General features: G+C 35.1%; 2 protein-coding genes across 2 annotated transcripts; both read left to right on the top strand.

Moving 5' to 3' along the window:
* The first annotated feature begins 719 nt into the window (after window positions 1-719).
* LOC132304648 (protein PHYTOCHROME-DEPENDENT LATE-FLOWERING-like) lies at window positions 720-12,529 on the top strand. Its single transcript, XM_059802392.1, has 11 exons — window positions 720-839; window positions 4,001-4,082; window positions 4,178-4,242; window positions 4,375-4,437; window positions 5,437-5,514; window positions 6,181-6,261; window positions 9,975-10,136; window positions 10,235-10,333; window positions 10,713-11,971; window positions 12,053-12,240; window positions 12,318-12,529. The coding sequence occupies exons 1-11, from the start codon at window positions 720-722 to the stop codon at window positions 12,527-12,529; spliced, it is 2,409 nt and encodes an 802-aa protein (XP_059658375.1).
* Window positions 12,322-15,118, top strand: LOC132305557 (uncharacterized). Its single transcript, XM_059803187.1, has 2 exons — window positions 12,322-12,463; window positions 13,483-15,118. The coding sequence occupies exon 2, from the start codon at window positions 13,604-13,606 to the stop codon at window positions 14,684-14,686; it is 1,083 nt and encodes a 360-aa protein (XP_059659170.1). The 5' UTR covers window positions 12,322-12,463; window positions 13,483-13,603; the 3' UTR covers window positions 14,687-15,118.
* The last annotated feature ends 5,415 nt before the right edge of the window (window positions 15,119-20,533 follow it).

Genomic DNA, 20,533 nt, shown 5'->3' with positions numbered 1-20,533 from the left:
TACTAAAATATTATGTCTAGAAACATCGTATCCAATGCTGCGAAACATAACAAAATAGGAAAACATCATAAATAACATGTCTATCTTAAATGTATAGTCATAATTAAGTCAAGAAAATGAATTAATGAGGTCCATTATTCAAAGTATACAATAAATGAATACTTCTGAGTTACTTGTTCCAAAGAGCATGGTCCAACTTGATTTTCACATGCCCCAGTCACCATTTGATCATCGGTACTGATGTCCTATTGTCCATCGATAACCGTGGACCTCAGCTGCACCCAAACACTGTCCCCTGACTAATAAATGAATTAATCAACGGACAAGAACAAATCACCATCTCAATAAACCCTCAGACCTTGAACACATTGCATTCATGCACGCACACAATGCCAAACTGGCTCTGTATAATAAGCCAAAACCCAAAACCGAAAAGGCAAAGCATAAATTAAACAGAAGACAAAACGAGGTATTAATGGTAAATTAGTCAATAAACAGGGGCCAAGACTTAACTTACCACCCCAAAACGCCTCTACGTGTTAGCGTTCATGGCAAAGTTGGCAACCTATTAATCCGGACCCCTTAAACGTTCTCGTCAGTTTCGTTTCAGACCTAGCCTAGGGCACAGTACTCTCTCTCTCTCTATATATATTACACATAAATATGTTGATACACACATCACTGAAGGTGTTTGTTGAAATACCTGAGTGAAAAGATAAATGGGAGTGTCATTCAAGGTTGCAAAGGCCGGAACAAGGTATAGGCCAAAGCAGGGTCAGACTGAGGAGAAAGAAATTGAAAATGACTCACCAACTGAGTCTCAGCAGAGAGAAAAAGAGGTATATATACACAAACAACCCACATATATGTATATTGTCTATGTTTTAATGTCTCTGTTATTTGTGTCTCTGTATATGTGGTTAACTTTGCAAGTCTAAAAGTGGTGTTTTTATTTTAATTTTTACGTTTCTATTTGTTGGGGGGTTTTGGATATCTAATGGTTGCTTATTTATCTTCTGTAATGGGCAACACAGTTTAGTTGTATTGTGAATGAAAGCTGTGGTGTGTGTCCTATGATTTCTAGTGAATTCTTTTCAATAGTTTATTTATTTGATAAATTATTTTCAATAGTTTATTTGCAATACTTTTCAATAGTTTATAATTCCATTAGATGTAGTATGTGTTACTTTGGGGCTTTTTATTCTTCATGATCTTTTTGGTGGTGATTGTGCTTTCAGAGCTTGGTGATATCACCATTAGATGCCCTCTTTCTTCATTATATATATATATATATATATATATATATATATATTTCAATTTTGCGTGAATTTTTTTCCCCTTCAATAATCAGGTGTTGGGAAGGAATGTCGATGCATTGTGAAATACATTTTTTTTTTATTTTAATTTTTCTGTTTCTATTTGTTGGGGTTTTGGATATCTAATGGTGTTGCTTATTCATCTTCTGTAATGGGCAACACAGTTTAGTTGTATTGTGAATGTAAGCTGTGGTGTGTGTCCTATGATTTCTAGTGACTTCTTTTCAATAGTTTTTTTATTTGATAAATTATTTTAAATAGTTTCTTTTCAATACTTTTCAATAGTTTTATAGTTCCATAAGATGTAGTATGTGTTTCTTTGGGGCTTTTTATTCTTCATGATCTTTTTGGTGGTGATTGTGCTTTCAGAGCTTGGTGATATCACCATTAAATGCCCTCTTTCTTCATTATATAAATATATATATATATATATATATTTATATTTATATTTTTTTCAAATTTTTGTGTGAAATTTTTTTCCCCTTCTATAATCTTGGTGTTGGGGAAGGAATGCGGATGCATTGTGAAAGATTTTTATTTTTTATTTTTTATTTTTTCATAGTAAAAGAATAATTAAAGGAAACATTGGATAAAATGTCTTTGGTATGTGTGCAAGTTTCTAATAATCAAAATGAAAGTAAGCCTCACCAGAGGGGCCTACATATTTTCAGATCATTCAGTAGAGCTATAAGCTAATTATTTTGTTTATCATCTAATTCATTCATATTATTTAATGGTCTCTGAAATCTCTTAGACTAACAAATCTCTATATTTGGGGACACTATTTAGCATGCCCTCATGAGCTCAGGAAAACAGCCTTTGGATTCAACCCCGACTCTTTTCCTCCCATTAATGCAAGGTTGCATTTGACGAATTTTGGCTTTTCCGATAGAATTGTTTGTATTTTTCTTTTATTTATTATGCACTAAGTTGGGTATTATCATCCGAAGCAGACAAAATTGCTTTCCTGTTGTCACTTCTAAAGTCTGCAAAAATCCAAGATTATTGAATTGTTGTTTTCATGAAAAATTATTACTTTATCAAATAATAAGTTTGCGACTCAACAATCACTTATAGGGGGAATTAATACTGACTGTTCACAATGAGTTAAATAAACTTACATTTTATTTACATGTACAATGTGCAACAGCTTGTTCTGTTACCGTTATATATATAGTAGTTTATTATTATGGATTTAATTTCACTTTAAATGCACTTGTCCTTGGGGGTATTTATTTCCTCTTAGGATCTTTAGGTCTTTTATACATCTTTAAAATATCAAGACTACTAAACTTGAAGTTGTTAAGGAGTTCAGATACAATAATATTTTGGGTGGTTCATTTTGTCATATTGCACCTGTTGCACACTCCACAATGTGCAATAAGTAGCATCCGAATGATCTTTTTCTAATATCTATATCTTTATATCGAAAGGGCTAAACACAACAGCTACTCTGAATCATTGGTACTTTCGCAAAGCTGATTATTCTTAGATGACTTTATTATATAGTCGCATACCACTAAACAATTGGTTAAATCATCCAAGTAGCATGGACACTGTTGATCACATCATTAGCATGCCTTGAACATCAGCTTGAGCATTTTTAGTGTTGAATTAGTATATAATTCCTAGGAAAAAATCAAGGGTGGATATCCTAAACTCTTAAGGAAGAATTCAGATATAATGTTGGTAAATCGTTTTGACTTTGTCCCAAGCCCATGTTCATTCAATACTTTTTCTTTAGCAAGTAAGAACACGCACACATACAGAATGCTCCAATGGAGACTTGAACCCTCAATCTTTCACTTGGGAAGATGAGGAGATACCCATGTCCATGCAACACAACCCTCATTTTTTCTCTCATCGATTCTAATATAAGTAAATAGAAAATATGATTGTTTTCGTAGTCCAATATACAACTTATTCTAATATATAACTATTTATATATGTTAAATTATGACAATCAAAATTCAAGTTTGACTTGTTGCGAAATGACTCCATCTTTGGTATGGAGTGGAGGGTGCTTTTCCACCTAGGTGGGGGGTGGTCTAATCTTGAGAGATCATATTGGTCGCCCTGTTCGAGTGGCCACAGTCTTCAACTATATGTGGGATGCTGAGAGCTTGCTCTCAAACTCCTTTCTTGGTTCTCAAACTCCTTTCTTGGTGGGGCTATGATAATGTGGATGTCGAAGGGGATTGCTTTAATGTCTACAATCTCTCTCCTTTGTCTGAGCTTTCTTCAATTTTCATTGATGTTTCCTTATGATTGTTTATGTGCTTGTGTCTTGGCATGTCTGTGTTATGTGTATCCTTGTTCATGATTCAAATGTAATTTTAAATAGGTTGCGGGTTTGTCTTTATTAAGCATATATTATTGTTGTGTCTTGGCATGCCCTTTTTGTGTGTATCCTTGTTTTGGTTCTTTTAACTATTAATAAGTTCCGTTTGGTTATTCACTTTTATATCCGTATAATAAACCATTCATTCTTCTTTCTTTTCATATAGTTGCTTATTATTTTAGTAGTAATATTTCAGATTTTCTTGTTGCTTTCTAATTTTCTCTTCATTCACGAAGCATTAACTTTCCATAACCCTTGAACAAAATTTCAAGCATAACATGTCGATTGTACATAATTTTTGTGGCATTGGAAGTGAGTTCCTTGAACCTATGTCTTGATGTAGGGAGATCTTGTTGGGGTAGGAGATAAAGTTGCTGGTCATTCAAATGCATTGGCCAAACGTCGATCACTCTTAGTTTCAGAAGGTGAAGTAAACAATTTTCTTTTTTCATGATCTGTAGAGATTCTTGAGAAGCCCTTCACGTATGGCAATTTTTATTTTTATTTATATTTTTTGCAGATTTTGAGGTTTCATTTTCACTTAATTTGTTCCCAGACGGATTTTCCATTGGAAAAGCTAACGAGGTCAGTAATCTTAAAAAAATTAAAGTGTAATGATTCCCATCATTGGCAGTTATCACACTGCAGTCATTCTCTCTTACAAATTCCTTCCCTTGGCCATTAGCACGGCTTCATTGGTATTCTGCATATTTGCAGTCACTCAATGTTGTTTCAAGGCAGTTACATCCATATGACAGGGCGTCGGAGACACTTTTCTGTGTAAGTTTTCCTACTCCTTTCACGTACAGGGGGAATCTGGGATTGAATTTAACCTCTTAAAACAATTCATCTTTTTACTTTCTTGTTTGGTAGGTCATCTTTTTATATTCTACTTGAACTTTTACAGGACTTATAAGTGATAAATGATATGCTTTTTTAAAGGAAACAGTATGTTACGTTGGTGAATCTGACTTTAAGGGTTATCATATCACATTTATGTGTGGACTAACTAAACATTTGATGCTTTCTTTACATGGGAACTGCTCATTGAGGGCTTGCTTACACACATAGTATCCTAATTGAAAGTAAATTATATTCAGGCTTGGTAATAGTAAAGGTAGAATGCAAGAGTACCAAACCTTGTCATTTTAATTAAAATGAAATCTTGTCAATTTTATAAACTATTTTTAGTGCCTCATATTTTGTTACATGACCATAATTTTACAATTACAAGTATTTAACAGCGTTTAAATTACTTTACATTTCATTTTTATGATTCTTTACGTTTTTATTGAATGAATGGAGTGATTCAAATATTATGTGAAGTCATAATGCCTTAATGATGTAACTGTTGTTGGATTTTTTGGTGATGGCTAACTGTATGCTGTATAAAAGGGCAAACCCAGTACATGAGGCTCCCACTGTTTCGGGGTCTGGGGAGGGTTAGACTGGTTAGATGTACGCAACAATGCCTCTGCATGCGGAGATCCTGTTTCCGTGTTTCAATGATTGGTGAGTCAAACCCGTGACATGATACCTGTGTTCAAAAGTGTCTCCCATCGATTTAGACAACTACAAATAAATCCACCCTTAACTTGAAAAATGGTAAATGGAAGTATAATATAACCTTTTGTTATAGGTCCTATTATGAATCCATTAGTTTCTTCATAATATCAGAAATTTAATGCAACACCAACCCATTAAATACAATGTGGCTATTATATTTTGCCTTTGAATGTGCTTATAAATACATAAATATTTTGCCTTTGACAATTAAAGGCAGTTCTTGGTTATTTTACATTTGCAAAGGTGTTTGCCACATCAAATGCCTTGTGCATCTCAACAGGTTGCTTGCAGGTCTGCTACTTTGTCATACTGAATCTACTTTGTAGTAGTTCTAGGTCATTATTAAAATTGCTTGAACACATCCAAGAATCTCCAAACTTTCTGTTCAAGAATTTTTATGCCTGTTCTAGATTCTTGTTGAAGAACATTGAAACATAGCAAGGTCCATTCCATATTTCGGCCACTGAATTTGAGGACAAGAAAGTCTCAAGTGTCCACTCTTGCATGTAACTGTTAATAGAATCCCAATTTCGTCCTCTGTTTTCCTTCTCTTCCAACTAGATTATTTTCTGTCCTTGGGTCAACTTAGCCAAGTCTTTTCCTAACTATTTGAGGTCAGCTACATAAATTGATTGCTTAACTCATTTGTTTGCCATCAAGCAAAATGATTCCCTTATTTTCTTCTGATATCATTTGTTCTTGTAGTTAAATCATTGAAGATTAAGTCATACCGATACCAGATATTGAAATGTTGGAAATAAAGTGATTAATTTTATTATATGCATTTAATTGCCAGAAAACTTATATTATATGCATTTAAGATTTGTGGTTATCAAGTATATAATATTTTCAGTTTTCAGTCTATTACTAAATCTTTTCTCTTTGAAGAAGATTACTGTGAAGAGATGATCCTTTTTTATAAACTCATTTCTATTTCATGCCTGTTATTTGCATTAGGCAATTGAATGTGGTTGTCTACCTGGAGATATTTTTGATGATATACCCTGCAAATATGTCAATGGAGCTCTTATATGCGAGGTGAGATAGAAATTATAAATTTCAATTTGAATTTAAAGGAAAGTTTCTTTCTGGTGATATATAAGTATATATGCATTTTTTTTTTGTTCTTTTGTTATATGTTGATTGCAATCCAGGTGTTAAAATTTTGTCTCCAGTCTCTGCTGAGATAAATGATTTTTTTTATCCTTCCTGCAATTTGTTAGACTTGTGCAAGTTCTACTTTCTTGTTTGCTCATTTTTTTTCCCATATTCCATGTAGTCGCTAGTCAATTAACACGAGCTTTGTGCAGCCTCATTTTGTTGTCTTGATATTGTTCACAAGCCCTACTTTCTTCAGGCATGAATTGCTGCATGTCTGAGCTGCTTAGATATGTTAGATGTAGTTGATATATTTTTATGCCATAATTATTGTATATAATATACAAGTTTTACAACACGTGTTAGACTATTATAATTAGTTAATAGGCTCATTTTGGGATCTTCCTATGGAATGAAATTTGGAAGTTCAAGGCTGCTTCCAATTTGGCATTCTTTGAATAGTTGGCAGCTTACTGGAAGATAGTGATGACTGACAACTTGACTATTAGGGTTATTTTTTACCTTATAGTGATGACTGACAACTTGATTATTAGGGTTATTTTTTTACCTTATAGTGATGACTGACAACTTGATTATTAGGGTTATTTTTTTACCTTATTGGTGTTATATGTGCATGGGATATAAGTGTTGGTAGTTTCATCTTCTTATTCATTTCAAACTAGGAAGAGAGTTTTGGCCAGTAGTGCTGGCTTTTTCTGGTATATCATGGGTTTCCTAGAATTTGGCGGTTAAGTTATTTCATAGTTGGGGTGGAGATCAAACATGGTAGAGGCGGGAACGGGCTTGACATATGGGCCTCTATGCCTTATGTGGTGCATTTGGAGAATCAATGCTCTTTAAAGTGATTGAAGAGCCAATCTATAAATTATAGAGTTACATTTTTGGTGTCTTATATGGTCGGAAGACAGGGAGGGTGAACCCCACCACCAAACTTTTTCTTATTTTTATTTTTTAGAGAAATTAGAAATTTTATTTTCTGTATGCATAGATTGTGTGTGCCTTTGCTACGCTTCCATGATGTCACCACTAAGTGAAATCCTTTTACTATTAAAAAAAAAAGAAAGAAAAAAAGAGAAGAAAAAAAGCTGATTGCACAAGTTCGCCCTTTGTATATACATTATACACTTGGGCTCTGTGTTCATTAATAGTATGGTAAACTATCTAATAGTCTCGGCATGTTATAGCCTTGTGGAAATTCCTAATATTGTCTTTTCCCAGTTGAGAAGAACTAAAGAAATTGATGGAGTTATAATAACACATTATTTGAGTGAATCGTTAACTCTTAACACCAAACTTAGAGTTTGAACTTTGAAGTGAGCAGTAACGGACCCAGAGAATTGTTTGAGAGGAGGCGGCCTTGTTGAACAACTATAATGTATAGTGGGGTATCATTAGAAATTGAGTGGGGGCATATTTAAAATTTTCACAAAAAATAGGGACATTTTAAAGATGTAGAGGAAAGGTAATGAATCTTCTAATTAATTGTGCCTTTAAGGCTAAAATTCAGAGCTCAAATTCCCTTGATGGTGAATCACAATTGTAGTACTATTGTAGTAAAGGATAAAGCCAACAAAAGTGCTACTTACCCTAGAATATGGCAAAATAAGGTTGGACTTATTAAGCTTTTATAGCCTGCTAAATTAGAAGCTATAATATGACAATTTAGTCTTAAACGCAAAACCATTTTTCCTTTATTTTCTCAATGCTGGATGATAGTGGAAAATATTTTATTGACCCAGTATTATTTTTTCTTTTTCTTTTTCTACTTTATTTGTGGCTTGATGTCTTATGTTAGTTGAACCTTTTTGCTTAAACCTTGATATCCTATAAGATTTAATTATTTATCTTAATATAGCTTGCAAAAAGGATTGCAAAGTGCTCGTGTTATAGCAAATTGTGGTATTGCTTTTAAATGACTTTACTGAAATCAAATTCCTATATTGTCAAGAGAAGAGTATATCTTATTAATTTCGAGACATTGAGTTTTGGGGCAGTAAACAGGCATTAATTCACAGTAATAGAAATAAAAGTGTGATAACATTTGGTGCTCCTTTGAAACCAAGTCTTGGTTCAAGTTTTTTAAAGCACCTAACCATAGCTATAAAACTCTCTGAAAACCAAGCCTGTATACAATAACTGTACCATTAAAACTCTGAAAAATCATTTCCACCTTGCCTTGGTTTATGTAACTTAATGTTCTTCTTTTGAGTATGGTGCTAATTTGGCAAGCAGGTTCTATAAGCTCATGTTTAGAACTTCACTACCGAAGTCAGGCACTGCAAACTCCATACAAAGCTCAAAGAAACTCTGTTTTATGCTGCTCACCTTTTCGAACTGTGACTTCATACACACTTAGAACCTTGTTAGGTTCAGTGTATTATTGTCACATTATTGTAACTATATCATGAGAAAACCTCATATTAACTTGAGGCATTTTCTTTTTATCAAGGAAGTTAAAAAAGGTCATATGGAAATTAGTTTTGATAAGTAATCTAAGGCATTCGAAAGCAATATGCCAATATATATGTTAAAGAAATTCCAAGAAATGATGTTATGATCTCTTTGTTGCTCAAGTTTTCAAATTTAAAAGAAAGAGATATCATTTGATTATTTTTCTTTCTGAATTGATATTAGTAAGTTTATTTTGGATAAATCTTAAATCATTCGTAAGATTTAAGTTTCTGCTTTCTTATTTTAGTTATTATAATATAATTCAATATTAATCCTTGGAATAATGCTAATTCTAATCATAAGCACTTCTTCTTCTTCTTCGATCTTCTTTTTTTATTTATTTATTTGTATTTTGAACTGAATTTTATAAAAGGGACACAGGGGTGCAGCTCATGTACACACCATATCAACAAAATGCACACTTAACTGTGTCAAGTCTTGAATTAGATTGGATGGTCGAATAGGGAATCTACTGAAATTAGTAGTTGTGGAAGGGGTGGAAGATGCTTTATAGAATACACGTACTCACACGGTCACGCCACACCCTCAGAAGGACACTTGGTCCTCTCTTATACATCTCATTGCACAAAAAGGAGCTGCATTCTGTGTAATATTTTTCCTCCTCCATACTTTGCTCCCACTCCAACTGTGAATAAGACCTGCCACTGATTTGGAAGCACCCCAAGACATATTAAACATTGCCATCCGAAGAGATTACAAGTCTTGCATCACTGTAGAATGAAGAACAAGATTGTCCATTGACTCTCAGTTTCTTGGCATCTTGCATATACAACACCAGATGAGGAAGAAGTTTGTGCCCTTCACAATATTCATTAATTATAGGAATCTTGTCAAACACTGTTGTCCAAGAAAAAAACCCAATCTTAGATGGAACCTCAGCACCCCATATACCTCTCGACGGAGTCTCTGCATATACAAATGTAAAATGTCTATCTGCGTATATTTTAGAATTTCTTACTTTCATTGAACCCTTGACCTTCCAAGGACATGAGCAATTCCTCCCAACCTCCCCGTACCTAGTTCTGCACCCGATTTCTTGTTCATATGGGGCACCATAACGTTTCTTTTGGAAATATTTTTGATAATAGAGAGCTAGAGTGTGCACTTTCCATGTAATTGTCTATGTCAAATTGTCAATCGACCAATATGCTTCTTTGCAGATACGAGATTATAGAAATATTTTGTCTCAAAAGGGAAACACTGTTTCTTCTGCTGGGAAATCTCCAATCATACATAAAGTGGTCCTACAGATGTGCATGGAGAACATTGTCAAGGATGTCTCATCAATTTCAGATGATTCTTGGACGTACAAAGATTTATTGGTCAGTGGACTTGATTAGTAAGTTTTTGCATGGTTTTTTCATTTTCAATTTTAGACTGTTACCCAGATGTTATGATTATCTAATTGGTGATGTTTTAGGAAGTTGAGGCCCGCATTCTCAAGACCCTGCGACCTGATCTTCATTTGAATCCAAAGCCAATGCTGAACAGCTTCTGTGAAGATCCTCTTACAAAAAAGGTACAAGCCATAGTAAATTTCTGCAGTTTTCCAAATTTTTTGAGAAGTTCCAAGTTAAATGAAGCCCATGTTGAGGAACCCTTAACCTGCATAAACTCACTTATGGATATTGTGCTTATTAACCAAAATAATTATTTTAATTATTCGTTATTTCTAAATAATGCCAAATTGACAACATATACTTCATTTTTTTTTTTACATTTTTTGTTGGCTTCTCAACCTAAATTATTTTAATTAATTTCCATCTCTGTGTGTTTTTTTTTTTTTTTTTTTTAAAGTTATGGTTTCACTGGAAAGATCAATCACATCATTATCAGTAGTATGAATACATATCATATTTTCCAGTTCAGTACTTGATTATGTTTGGCAATTGTTGCAGCTGAATCTGGGAATAGCTTGGAACAGGAAAAAGAGAAAGCTAAGTAATGAATTAGCAACTGGCCTAGAGTTATGTAACTCATTCCCTGGAACCCACATATCGGATGTGAATATCACCCAGAATTCGCAGTGTCAACCTGATCTACCATCTCAAGATAGAGGAGTTCCGTGTTCGCAACATATTGTCCAAAGTCCTATCGTTACTTCACAGGAAAACAACATTATGAATGGCACTATTTCACAGTCCTCTGCTTCACAGTTCCAGTCAAACTATCAATTAGCAGTTGATAGCCACCAATCTGTTTCTAACTCTTTAACACCATCAAGTTTTGTCTCTTCACCCAAACCAAATTATAATAACTGTCTCAGTAACCTGAGAAAACCCAGTACGTTGACCCTTGGGGAGAGGGAAAAATGTGGAAAGGTGGCTAATCAAGAGCATATAATTAAGAAACCGAAGCAAGAGCCACTGGACTTCTCTCAACAGCAACTTCCAGGGAGACTAGCTGAAACCACTCTTGACGCTGAGTTACAGAGGAAGAACAAACTATTCAAACATAGAATTGAAGCTGAAAAAAGTTCACGTGAAAGAACTCATGACAATGCACATCCCTCACTGTTAATGAGTAGTGCTCAACAAGCACCCCTTGAAGGTATCCCAAAGTTACAGCATGGAATGCTCACTTGTAGATTGAAAAAAAAACCAACTGAAAGCAATAGTTTCCCCAGTTTGGATTCTCAGAACACCAAAAGTAAATGTAATATAATTGGCATTAGAAACAATCAATCTAGTCTTCAGCAATCACAGTTGTTGCGGTCATCACCAGTGATGAAAGCTGATGGCCCTCCTACCCCGATGCAGTGGAATCACATGGGCCAATCTGTTGGCAAAAATATGACGAATGTAATTTTTAATCAGAAGGGTAGAGCTTCACGGAATTATCAGGTTTTTACTGGCGTCGGAAATGCATCTGTTAGTTCTTGTTTTAATGATTCTTTGCCTAGAGAGGCATCTGTATCTACAAAGAGAAAATCAAATTATCTCCCTAAGGGCTTGAGTATGAACAGAGTTGAATCTCCTGCAAACACCAGTATTATGAATACTGCCAATGCAATTTGTCCGTCAGTGGATTCTCCTATGTGCCGGCCTTCAGGAATTGTTGGCCCTGTCTCAATCCTTGAGACTTCTGTGCCCGGGCCTTCAGTAATTGGTGACCCAATCCTTGACAGGGTTTCAAAAATGAAATTGGTGTCTCAGAGGTGCGTACCAAAGTACTCTCATCTGTGTACAAACATTTTGTTATGTGATGGTGCAAAACATAATTCTTTCTATGGATTCAGGTATGGACTGAATCAGAGGAAGTGTAAATTCAGCCAAGTTTTGGAAAGGAAGCAGATTTTCCACACAAAATTGGTAGCCCTCCACCTCATGCACTCCAGGGATAAAGAAAACTCGAAAGATTCTCACACAAATAGAACATCTTACTCTAGGACATTGACATTTGCACGATCATCTCATGCTTCTCAAGGTATTCCCTGCCTGAAATGCTCCTGTTTCGAACTGCAGTTGATCCATCTGTTGCTTACTAATTCCCTGTTGTTTCAGGAAATCAAATTCCCAGTAGTGAGGATCAGAACAAGCTGATCCTGTTGGAGAAGCTTGATGAGGGGATGGTGGAAGCAAGTGCTATCTATGGACATGAAAGGAATGATCCCCTTGAGTTGCCTCTTCTGCAAATCTTTCCTGGCACTGTGAGTGCTCCATATGTGGTTATCACATTTTACAAGTTCCTTTTGCTTCCTCCTCAATTTAAATGACTCTTTTGGGGGATTGCAACTCTTTAAGATAGTGGCATTTAATGCATTCACATTGTGTTGGGAAAGAATGAATTTCCAAAATTGTCCCTCCCAAATTTACTTCACAATATTGATTTGCATGCTAACGTTTTAAAGGAAGAGGAACATTTAATAATGGATGGAGTGGAGGGATTATGTTGTAGAAGCTGTAATAAGTTTCTTTGGATTTCTTTACTATCTTTATTTTTGTATTAGTAAAAAAAATCTATTTAATTGCTTTACACTTTAATAATTAGTAGCAGGCATATCCGACAAGTTGTGAGTTTTTTCTTTTCATTTTTAAAGAAGAAAAAACAATTTGTAAAATTTTATGTTATTCTAGTAAAGCCCGAATGGTCAAGGCATGGTCATCTCGTCCTCAATTTCCTAACCATTTCTTATATCTAATTCAGTTTCTCCCATGGTGAATTATTTTTTTAAATGTGATTTTATCACATTCATTTCAATTAAAAAAAAAAAAAAAAAAGAACAAAAAAAAAGAAAAAAAAAAGGAAAAGAATAGGAGATGGAAATAAATGATTTTGGTCCAGATATGCATCACAATGACTGTTCTGATAGTATGCTGTGTAATTAATTAACTAATTATGTTGGGTTTATTCATGTTAACATGCTGAATAACTGATATATCCAGAATAAGAGTCTAATAATGGATATATTTTTCAGCAAATTTTCTGGAAAGCAGTGTCCTTGAATTTAAAGGAAGCACCCTCCACTTAAAATTTTAAAAATAAATAAATAAAAATTCATTGTATGACTTTGTTTAACAAAGTTCTGCCTTTTTGGTTCTTCGTAAATCATTAATATATTGGTAGTTTCCTGGTTGGATCTTTTTTTGTGTGGCACCAAAAAGTGTGCATAATCTGAATCATCTGGTTGGTCAATCAGTCTGACTTTTGCGCATTTGCATTTGGCAGCATCATGTAGACCTGTTCGCTGCTCAGTTCACTGCACTGGTAGGTTCGTTGCACTGTTTACTTTTGATGGAAGAGTCATGTGGATTTCTTTCACTGCATTGTGTGATCTGTCTTCCTGTAGATGGCGCGTGAAGGATATCACCTGGCTGATAATCAAATTGAACCTGCATCTCTTGCTACTGATGGAAGCTCTACTAGTCAACAACCAACTGTTACCACTACATCTGAAACAGTTGAGCTACCACCCCCAATTCCGATCCCAGGGCAAGCTCCTTGCATGCTTGGTCCTATGAGCAGCATGTCAGGACTTAACCCCTGTCAATTACCATCACAATGTAATTTCTCTGGAGCCCATTTGCTTCCCCCTGGAAACATCCATTCTACACCACATCTCTCAGCTGGTTATTTGTCCAAACCACAACTTGATTTTGCTCCACAGCTCAACCCCTTGCATCCACAGTGGCAACATGTTATTGACAAACGAGCCTTTTTACAGTTTCAGATGCTGCAAAGACTTGGGCTTCAATGGCAACTTTTGCAGAAGAGGATGATGACGGGGGGATTGGGTGCTGCAACAGGATGCTCAAGTATGATGCAATTAGGTAGTGGTGCCGAGTGGCTTGGAAATATTGGCCTTGGTTCCTCTGATAACGTTCTGGGCATGAGGGGCTCCACACCTGTGTTAATGAGAGAAAATATCCCCAGAATTGGCAATTCAGGTGAGGGTAATATTCCAGCTGCAGTATTAGCAAGAATGAGAATGGCTGAAAATCAAGGAAGAGCTTTGTGGAGTGAAGTTCCAATTCAGAGAAATCCTGGTATTTTGCCTGCGTATCAACCTAATTTTTCTGCCATGGCATATGAGGGTATCAACCAACAGATGTCACTTCTACAAATACGACAGCAGTTATACGTGCTGCCACAGCAGCAGCAGCATGAAATGGGATCGCCAATCCAGTCCACGGGGGGAACCGGCTTGGCAGAGCATGTAGTTTCACCTCCAAGTCAAGTTGGCCGGCACCAAATGGATCAAATGAGCCCACACCAACTGAACTCTGTAATGGTTCCTCAGAAAGTGGATCCTGGGAATGTAGTGGCAGACCATGAAAATCCAGGCATCAGTTCACGGACTCTTGGTTCTGTGGCTAGTTACAAGGCAAGCTCATCAATGGAGTTACGTGATCCGATTAAGGATGCCACTTAGCCAAACTAGTGGGATCAAATAAGTGAAGGATTTTGGATGATTGGGTGGTGTAATTAGAACAGCGGCAGATCTGTGAATACCATAGGTTCTTAGATATAAAGATCACATGTACCTACTCTTGTATTTGCTTGTTGAAATTACTTGCATAAATCCAGTGCTGGCTGAATCACCCACCCAAAGCTCAGTGATGTTATGTGGTAGGTCTTTTTTCATCCAGATCATGTCATGCTGATTTTTAATCTAACCTATACCCTGCACTACTTTTTGCATATCACGTATGTGAGGCTTGTAGTACTTAAATTCTGATCGTTTGTGTCATTGCTTGTTGGTAACTTCCTGAAGTCGACAATATGTTATATTAGATTCGTGCTGATTATTGTGCAGAAGCAATTGCCTGTACTCTTGCGGGTTTTTACTCCAAGCTCTATTGAAAGAGAGATTATTATATGGTTTTGGCCAATCACAATCCGTTGCACAAGTAAATGTGTCAGTTTTATTTATTTTTTTTCTTGCGTGTTAGTATATTTTCTGTTCTTTCCCACTTTTGGCACACTTCATGTTGAGCATGATTTTCTGAAATTCCTATCTTCTCACCACATTTGTAGGCATTCTGCTTCTATTTATACTACTCATTCCTTAAGGTAGTTTATGAAGCGCTATTATAGTGATAAAATCACAGAACTCTAAATGGGACAGAGTTCTGTATTGAGAGCGTGGAGTCTTGAAATGTACTGGGATTAAAATGGCTTTGATTTTTTTTTTTTTTGTTCCCCCGACAAATCAGAGGGGGATTCGAACACGAGCCCCATCATCATTCGGGAAACTTGATGCCGGCCACCGGGTAATGTCTCTTTTAATGGCTTTGACCTTTACCTTTTTCATGATATGCAGAGGCTAAGTTTTCTTGTATGCATGGAGACGCATTGGACTCATTGTTCCCAAAGTTTGATGGCACTTCAGATGAAATTTCCTTTTCCTTTTTATATATTTATTTGATTTTTTTTTGTTTGCCTTGCCAAAATTGGGTGAATATAATATGAGACTTTACAAAAGTATATGGCACCTTCAATTTTAATTAGCATAATACTTACGGTGAGGAATAATAAATGAACATTTTTTCTTTAATTACCAAAGTAGAGATGATGTGATACATATTCACTTATCAAATCATATGGCAGGACTGGTCAAAATATACCTCACCATCTATGATTTGGTAATTAAAAACGAATGTGTTCATTTGTTATTGATCCACATCAGCGAACTTTGGAATTGGTGAAATTGGAGAAAGTTTTGGTTCAATTTCACCGATTCTAATTCTAAGGCTATGTTTGGTACGCGTTAGTGTTTTTGATGTTTTGTTTTAACCTAAAACAAAACAAGTGTTTTGTTATGGAGTGTTTTGAGTTGAAAATGGAAACATATTTGGCAACGGAAATTTATAAGGTCTTTCATTTCAAGAAATTTGAAAACAAAACTGTGACGTCCCAAGTTTTATAAACCCGGTGCGACAGTGGTGACCAAAAGATGACCCGAAATAGATCTGAAATGCAGAATCAAAAAATGATCAAAACAAAAGAAAAGAAAGGTTCTAAGGTATGGACGAGCGTTTGTCCAAAGCTAAAGCACGGAGCGCTCGTTTGGCACTCATCCAAGGTCAGACGTTTTGACCTACATGGTCAAGCGTTCTTCCAAAAGGTTCAAGCGTTCTTCCAAAAAGGTTCTGACCTACATGGTCAGGCGTTCTTTCAGAAGGTTCAAATGTTTTTCCAAAAGGTTCTGACCTACATGGTTAGACGTTCTTCCAAAAAGTTCAAGCGTTCTTCTAAAAGGTTCTGACCTACATGGTCAGGCGTTCTTCCTAAAGGTTCAAGCGTTCTTCCAAAAGGTTCTGACCTACATGGTCAGGCGTTCTTCCAAAAGGTTCAAGCGTTCTTCCAAAAGGTTCTGACCTATATGGTCAAGCGTTCTTCCAAAAGGTTCAAACGTTCTTCCAAAAGGTTCTAGCATTCTTCTAAAAGGTTCAAGCATTCTTCTAGAAGGTTTTGACCTACATGGTCAGGCGTTCTTCCAAAAGGTTCAAGCGTTCTTCCCGAAGGTTCTGACCTACATGGTCAGGCGTTCTTCCAAAAGGTTCAAACGTTATTTCAGAAGGTTCTGACCTACATGGTAAGGCGTTATTCCAAAAGGTTCAAGCGTTCTTCCAAAAAGGTTCTGACTTACATGGTCAGGCGTTCTTCCAAAAGGTTCTGACCAAAATGGTCAGGCCTTCTTCCAAAAGGTTCAAGCGTTCTTCCAGAAGGTTCTGACCTACATGGTCAGGCGTTCTTCCAAAAGGTTCCGACCTACATGGTCAGGTATTCTTCCAAAAGGTTCTGACCTACATGGTCAGACGTTATGCCGTTCTAACGTTCTGACTTTCGAACGACAGAAAAGAAGGCAACCATTTGCCGAACGACAAAACAGAAACAAGAAATCAGCCGAACGACAAAATAGTAAGCAAGTTTAAGGCAACCTTGAAGCTATACATGCCTTCCAAATGATCCAAAACAAGTTTAAAAACATACTTGTGTGAACTTTAAAATTAATAGTCCTTGGTTTCATGTTATATATACAAAATAAGCATCTTCAGGTGTTCTTAGATACACAATACATATTAAGGAAACCATCTTAGCTTCTAAAATACCATACATCCATGGTATGCAAAATATATCATCCAAAAGTAAAGCATGCTAAACAAGTGCATGTTCTATATAACAAAACTTCTCCAAGTAGTCAAGCAAGCCGAAGAGTGTTATGCATCCCACGATAATGCTTCTTTACCTGAAAAACAACCCGGTAACTTTGGGGTGAGTAAACAAATTTACTCGTAGGGAATGAGCATACATACGCTTATCTTTATACAAAGTTTACAATTCAATATAATTTAATCCATGCTATTTAAATGACATCAAAACTTTCAACAAGGCACAATGAGATGAAATTTCACAAGGTTATCAACTTAGAATTTAAAAGTATGAAATCAAACCAAAGTGGATATTTGGATATCGCCCGGACTAAAACCGTACTCTTGGGATCACTTTAGGGCTATTAACCCATGGGTAACTTCCCCTAGTGCGCACTATAGTGTAGGGAGCTCTCTATCTCCCATACTATAACCAAGTCCTAGCCAAGTCAAGTTCTTGATGATATCCCAAGTTTCCAAAATCAACAAGTTGAGCAACAAGTCATGATATGTGATAAAAACACAATAAAAGCTCCATGAATTGCATGACTAAATCATTAGATCAATAACATAAAAATTAAGTAGACAAACTAATCAATTTCTCTAGATTTCAAGAGTTGTCCAAATGATTCTAATTTAATATATAACATGGAGTAAGTCATGGTCATGCCATATCTCAAGTATAAAATGAGTTATATGCAAGCTACAATTAATTATTAATTTTTCAAATTGGTATAAGACATGCATACAACTTATACATCACTATAAAGACAATTAATTCCCTTAGATAATAAACTAGAACACCCCTATCTCAATAGAGAATTGTATCTCTATAATCCAAGGCAACCGAGCTTAAAAATGGAAAACCAAACAAGGGTTTTGTAGAGGAGAGTGAGAGGAAACAAAAGTATTCCAAGCTTAAGAGTCTATGGTGAGTGGAATGATGCCAAAATGAAGTTAAAAGCCCTAAGCCAAGCTTTTCCTTCGGTGGATGTTAGGTTCGGATGAGAGCAAAGGGAATGAAGATGTGATAAAATGAAAAGTGGTAGGTGGATGATCTAGTATTCCTCCACTCACTAGGTGTTCTTACACTATCTCTCACACACACACAATGCAATACTCAATTTGGTGCCTATATTTGTCGTCAATCCATGGCTCCTTCCTAGGCTTAATCCTAAGCCTACACTTATCAACCATCCAAGCCAACAAGTGCACCAATTTTAGGCCAATAAATGGGTAAATCTCCACCCTCCACATGTCACAAGATAATGCTCCCAAGTGACTCCACCGCAATGCCAACAAGTGGCTTCATGGGAGTGTGACACTTGTCTTACTTTCCAAAAATTGGAAAAATGTCATTTTCCAAAATATCTTCTAAATAAAATTACAAAATGGTCTCTAAGATAAAAAATAATTACTTTACATAATTACACTAAAACCCCAAAAGTCAAGAATATTTTTAAGAAATTATACATCCATACTCTTTATGAGAAAAGTAAACATCTAGCATGTTTTTCTACTAAAGTAAAAATACAATTATGTTGGAAATTAAATATCATGAATGCATGTAAGGCCGAAATCAAATCCGAGCATAAGATGTGAGGTTATGTAAGGAAAAATGATAAATGAGAAAAGGACGAAAAAGGGAAGAAGACGAAAAAAGAAAAATACTGAAAAAGGAAAGGAAGGAAAATGACTGGGTCATTACAAAAACATATTTGGCAGAGTCAAACAGTTGCCAAAATAGCTTAAACAAAAACAAGTAACACGTTTAGTAAAAAGTGTATTTAATTTGTTTTTGAAAATTTAAAATATATTAATACATTATTATTTATATATAAGAGTACAATTTTTTTTTTTTTTTTTATAAGCTTTGAAAATTTTGTTACACATACATTTAGAATAAAATTAAAAATTGTTACTATATATGAATACGTGGTTTAAGGCTATAATTTTTATTCTTATTTAAAATAACATATCGTTGTGATTAATGTATCATTTTCACAACTTCTTGCAATTAAAAACTCCAATGAAATTGAAATCTCCAAGTGAAATTTAGAAATTGATGTTGCTCATTTCCCATTAATGATTGTGAATTGCATCTATCTATCATTAGTGATATTAAATCCATTTCCCTTTAGTGATTGTGAATTGCATCATAACTTGCGTGTCTCGTATTTTGCTTAAAATTCTGTATGAGTAGATTTTAAAATGTAAAATTGGCACGCTGCATGTGCTGACCCATTATCTGACCTTGGGGTCCATTTTAGAGAGATGTTATTTCCCCTATTCAGCAAAAACTTACAATCGTCAACAATCACATTCATAGCTAATTTTCATGGGATAAGTTGTTGTGTTAGGGTTCAATCCCCATTTCTGTCTCAAAGGCTCTGTTTGTCGATGGCTCTTTTGTTTTGTAGTTTTGTTTGTATGGTTGCTTTTGATTAAAAATAAATAAATAAATAAAAATAAAAATAAAAATAAAAAAATGAGTAGATTTATTCGAGTACGAAGGACCTGATTTACAAATAATTCGATTTCATTATACCCGAAATCTTATAACAAGAAACAAAATTGACAATTCCATTATACCCAAAATCTTGTAAAAATGGTAAATCTGTTTCATCTGTTATGTACATAAATCTATTCCATTTGTCTATTACACAACTTTTCAATTGAGAGGCAAAATATTACAAATAATAGAAAATATAAATTCCCAAAAGTATTCCAGAATGATACAAGTAATTTGAATCATCATGGACAGCATGAACAACATCAAATCCAATACACCAATTTCTTTTAGCATCATCCACTTCAAAAATCCTCATTCTCCACTGATCGTGAATATGAATTTGCAAAAAAAATAAAATAAGAAAAAAAAAATCTATTAGCAGCAAACATTATCAACTTAAAATGATATTGAAACGTAAAAATGAGCAGAAAAATACATGTTTACATTTTTTTTTTTCTATAAGTGGCCAAATTTATTTAGACCCCTCAGATTATCATCCATTTTCCATCCTAGCAATACCCATTTACAGTCAAAGACAACACCCACCACTCTCAAATAATCAACCTAATATCCAAATACAACATGCCATAGCCACCAACATGATGAATTCTCA

Source organism: Cornus florida, unplaced genomic scaffold (genome assembly GCF_030987335.1).
Source record: "Cornus florida cultivar Cherokee Brave unplaced genomic scaffold, ASM3098733v1 CherokeeBrave_3.0.0_Hap2_Chr04, whole genome shotgun sequence".
NCBI classification, from domain to species: domain Eukaryota; kingdom Viridiplantae; phylum Streptophyta; class Magnoliopsida; order Cornales; family Cornaceae; genus Cornus; species Cornus florida.
This window is presented reverse-complemented; position numbering and strand designations above follow the sequence as displayed.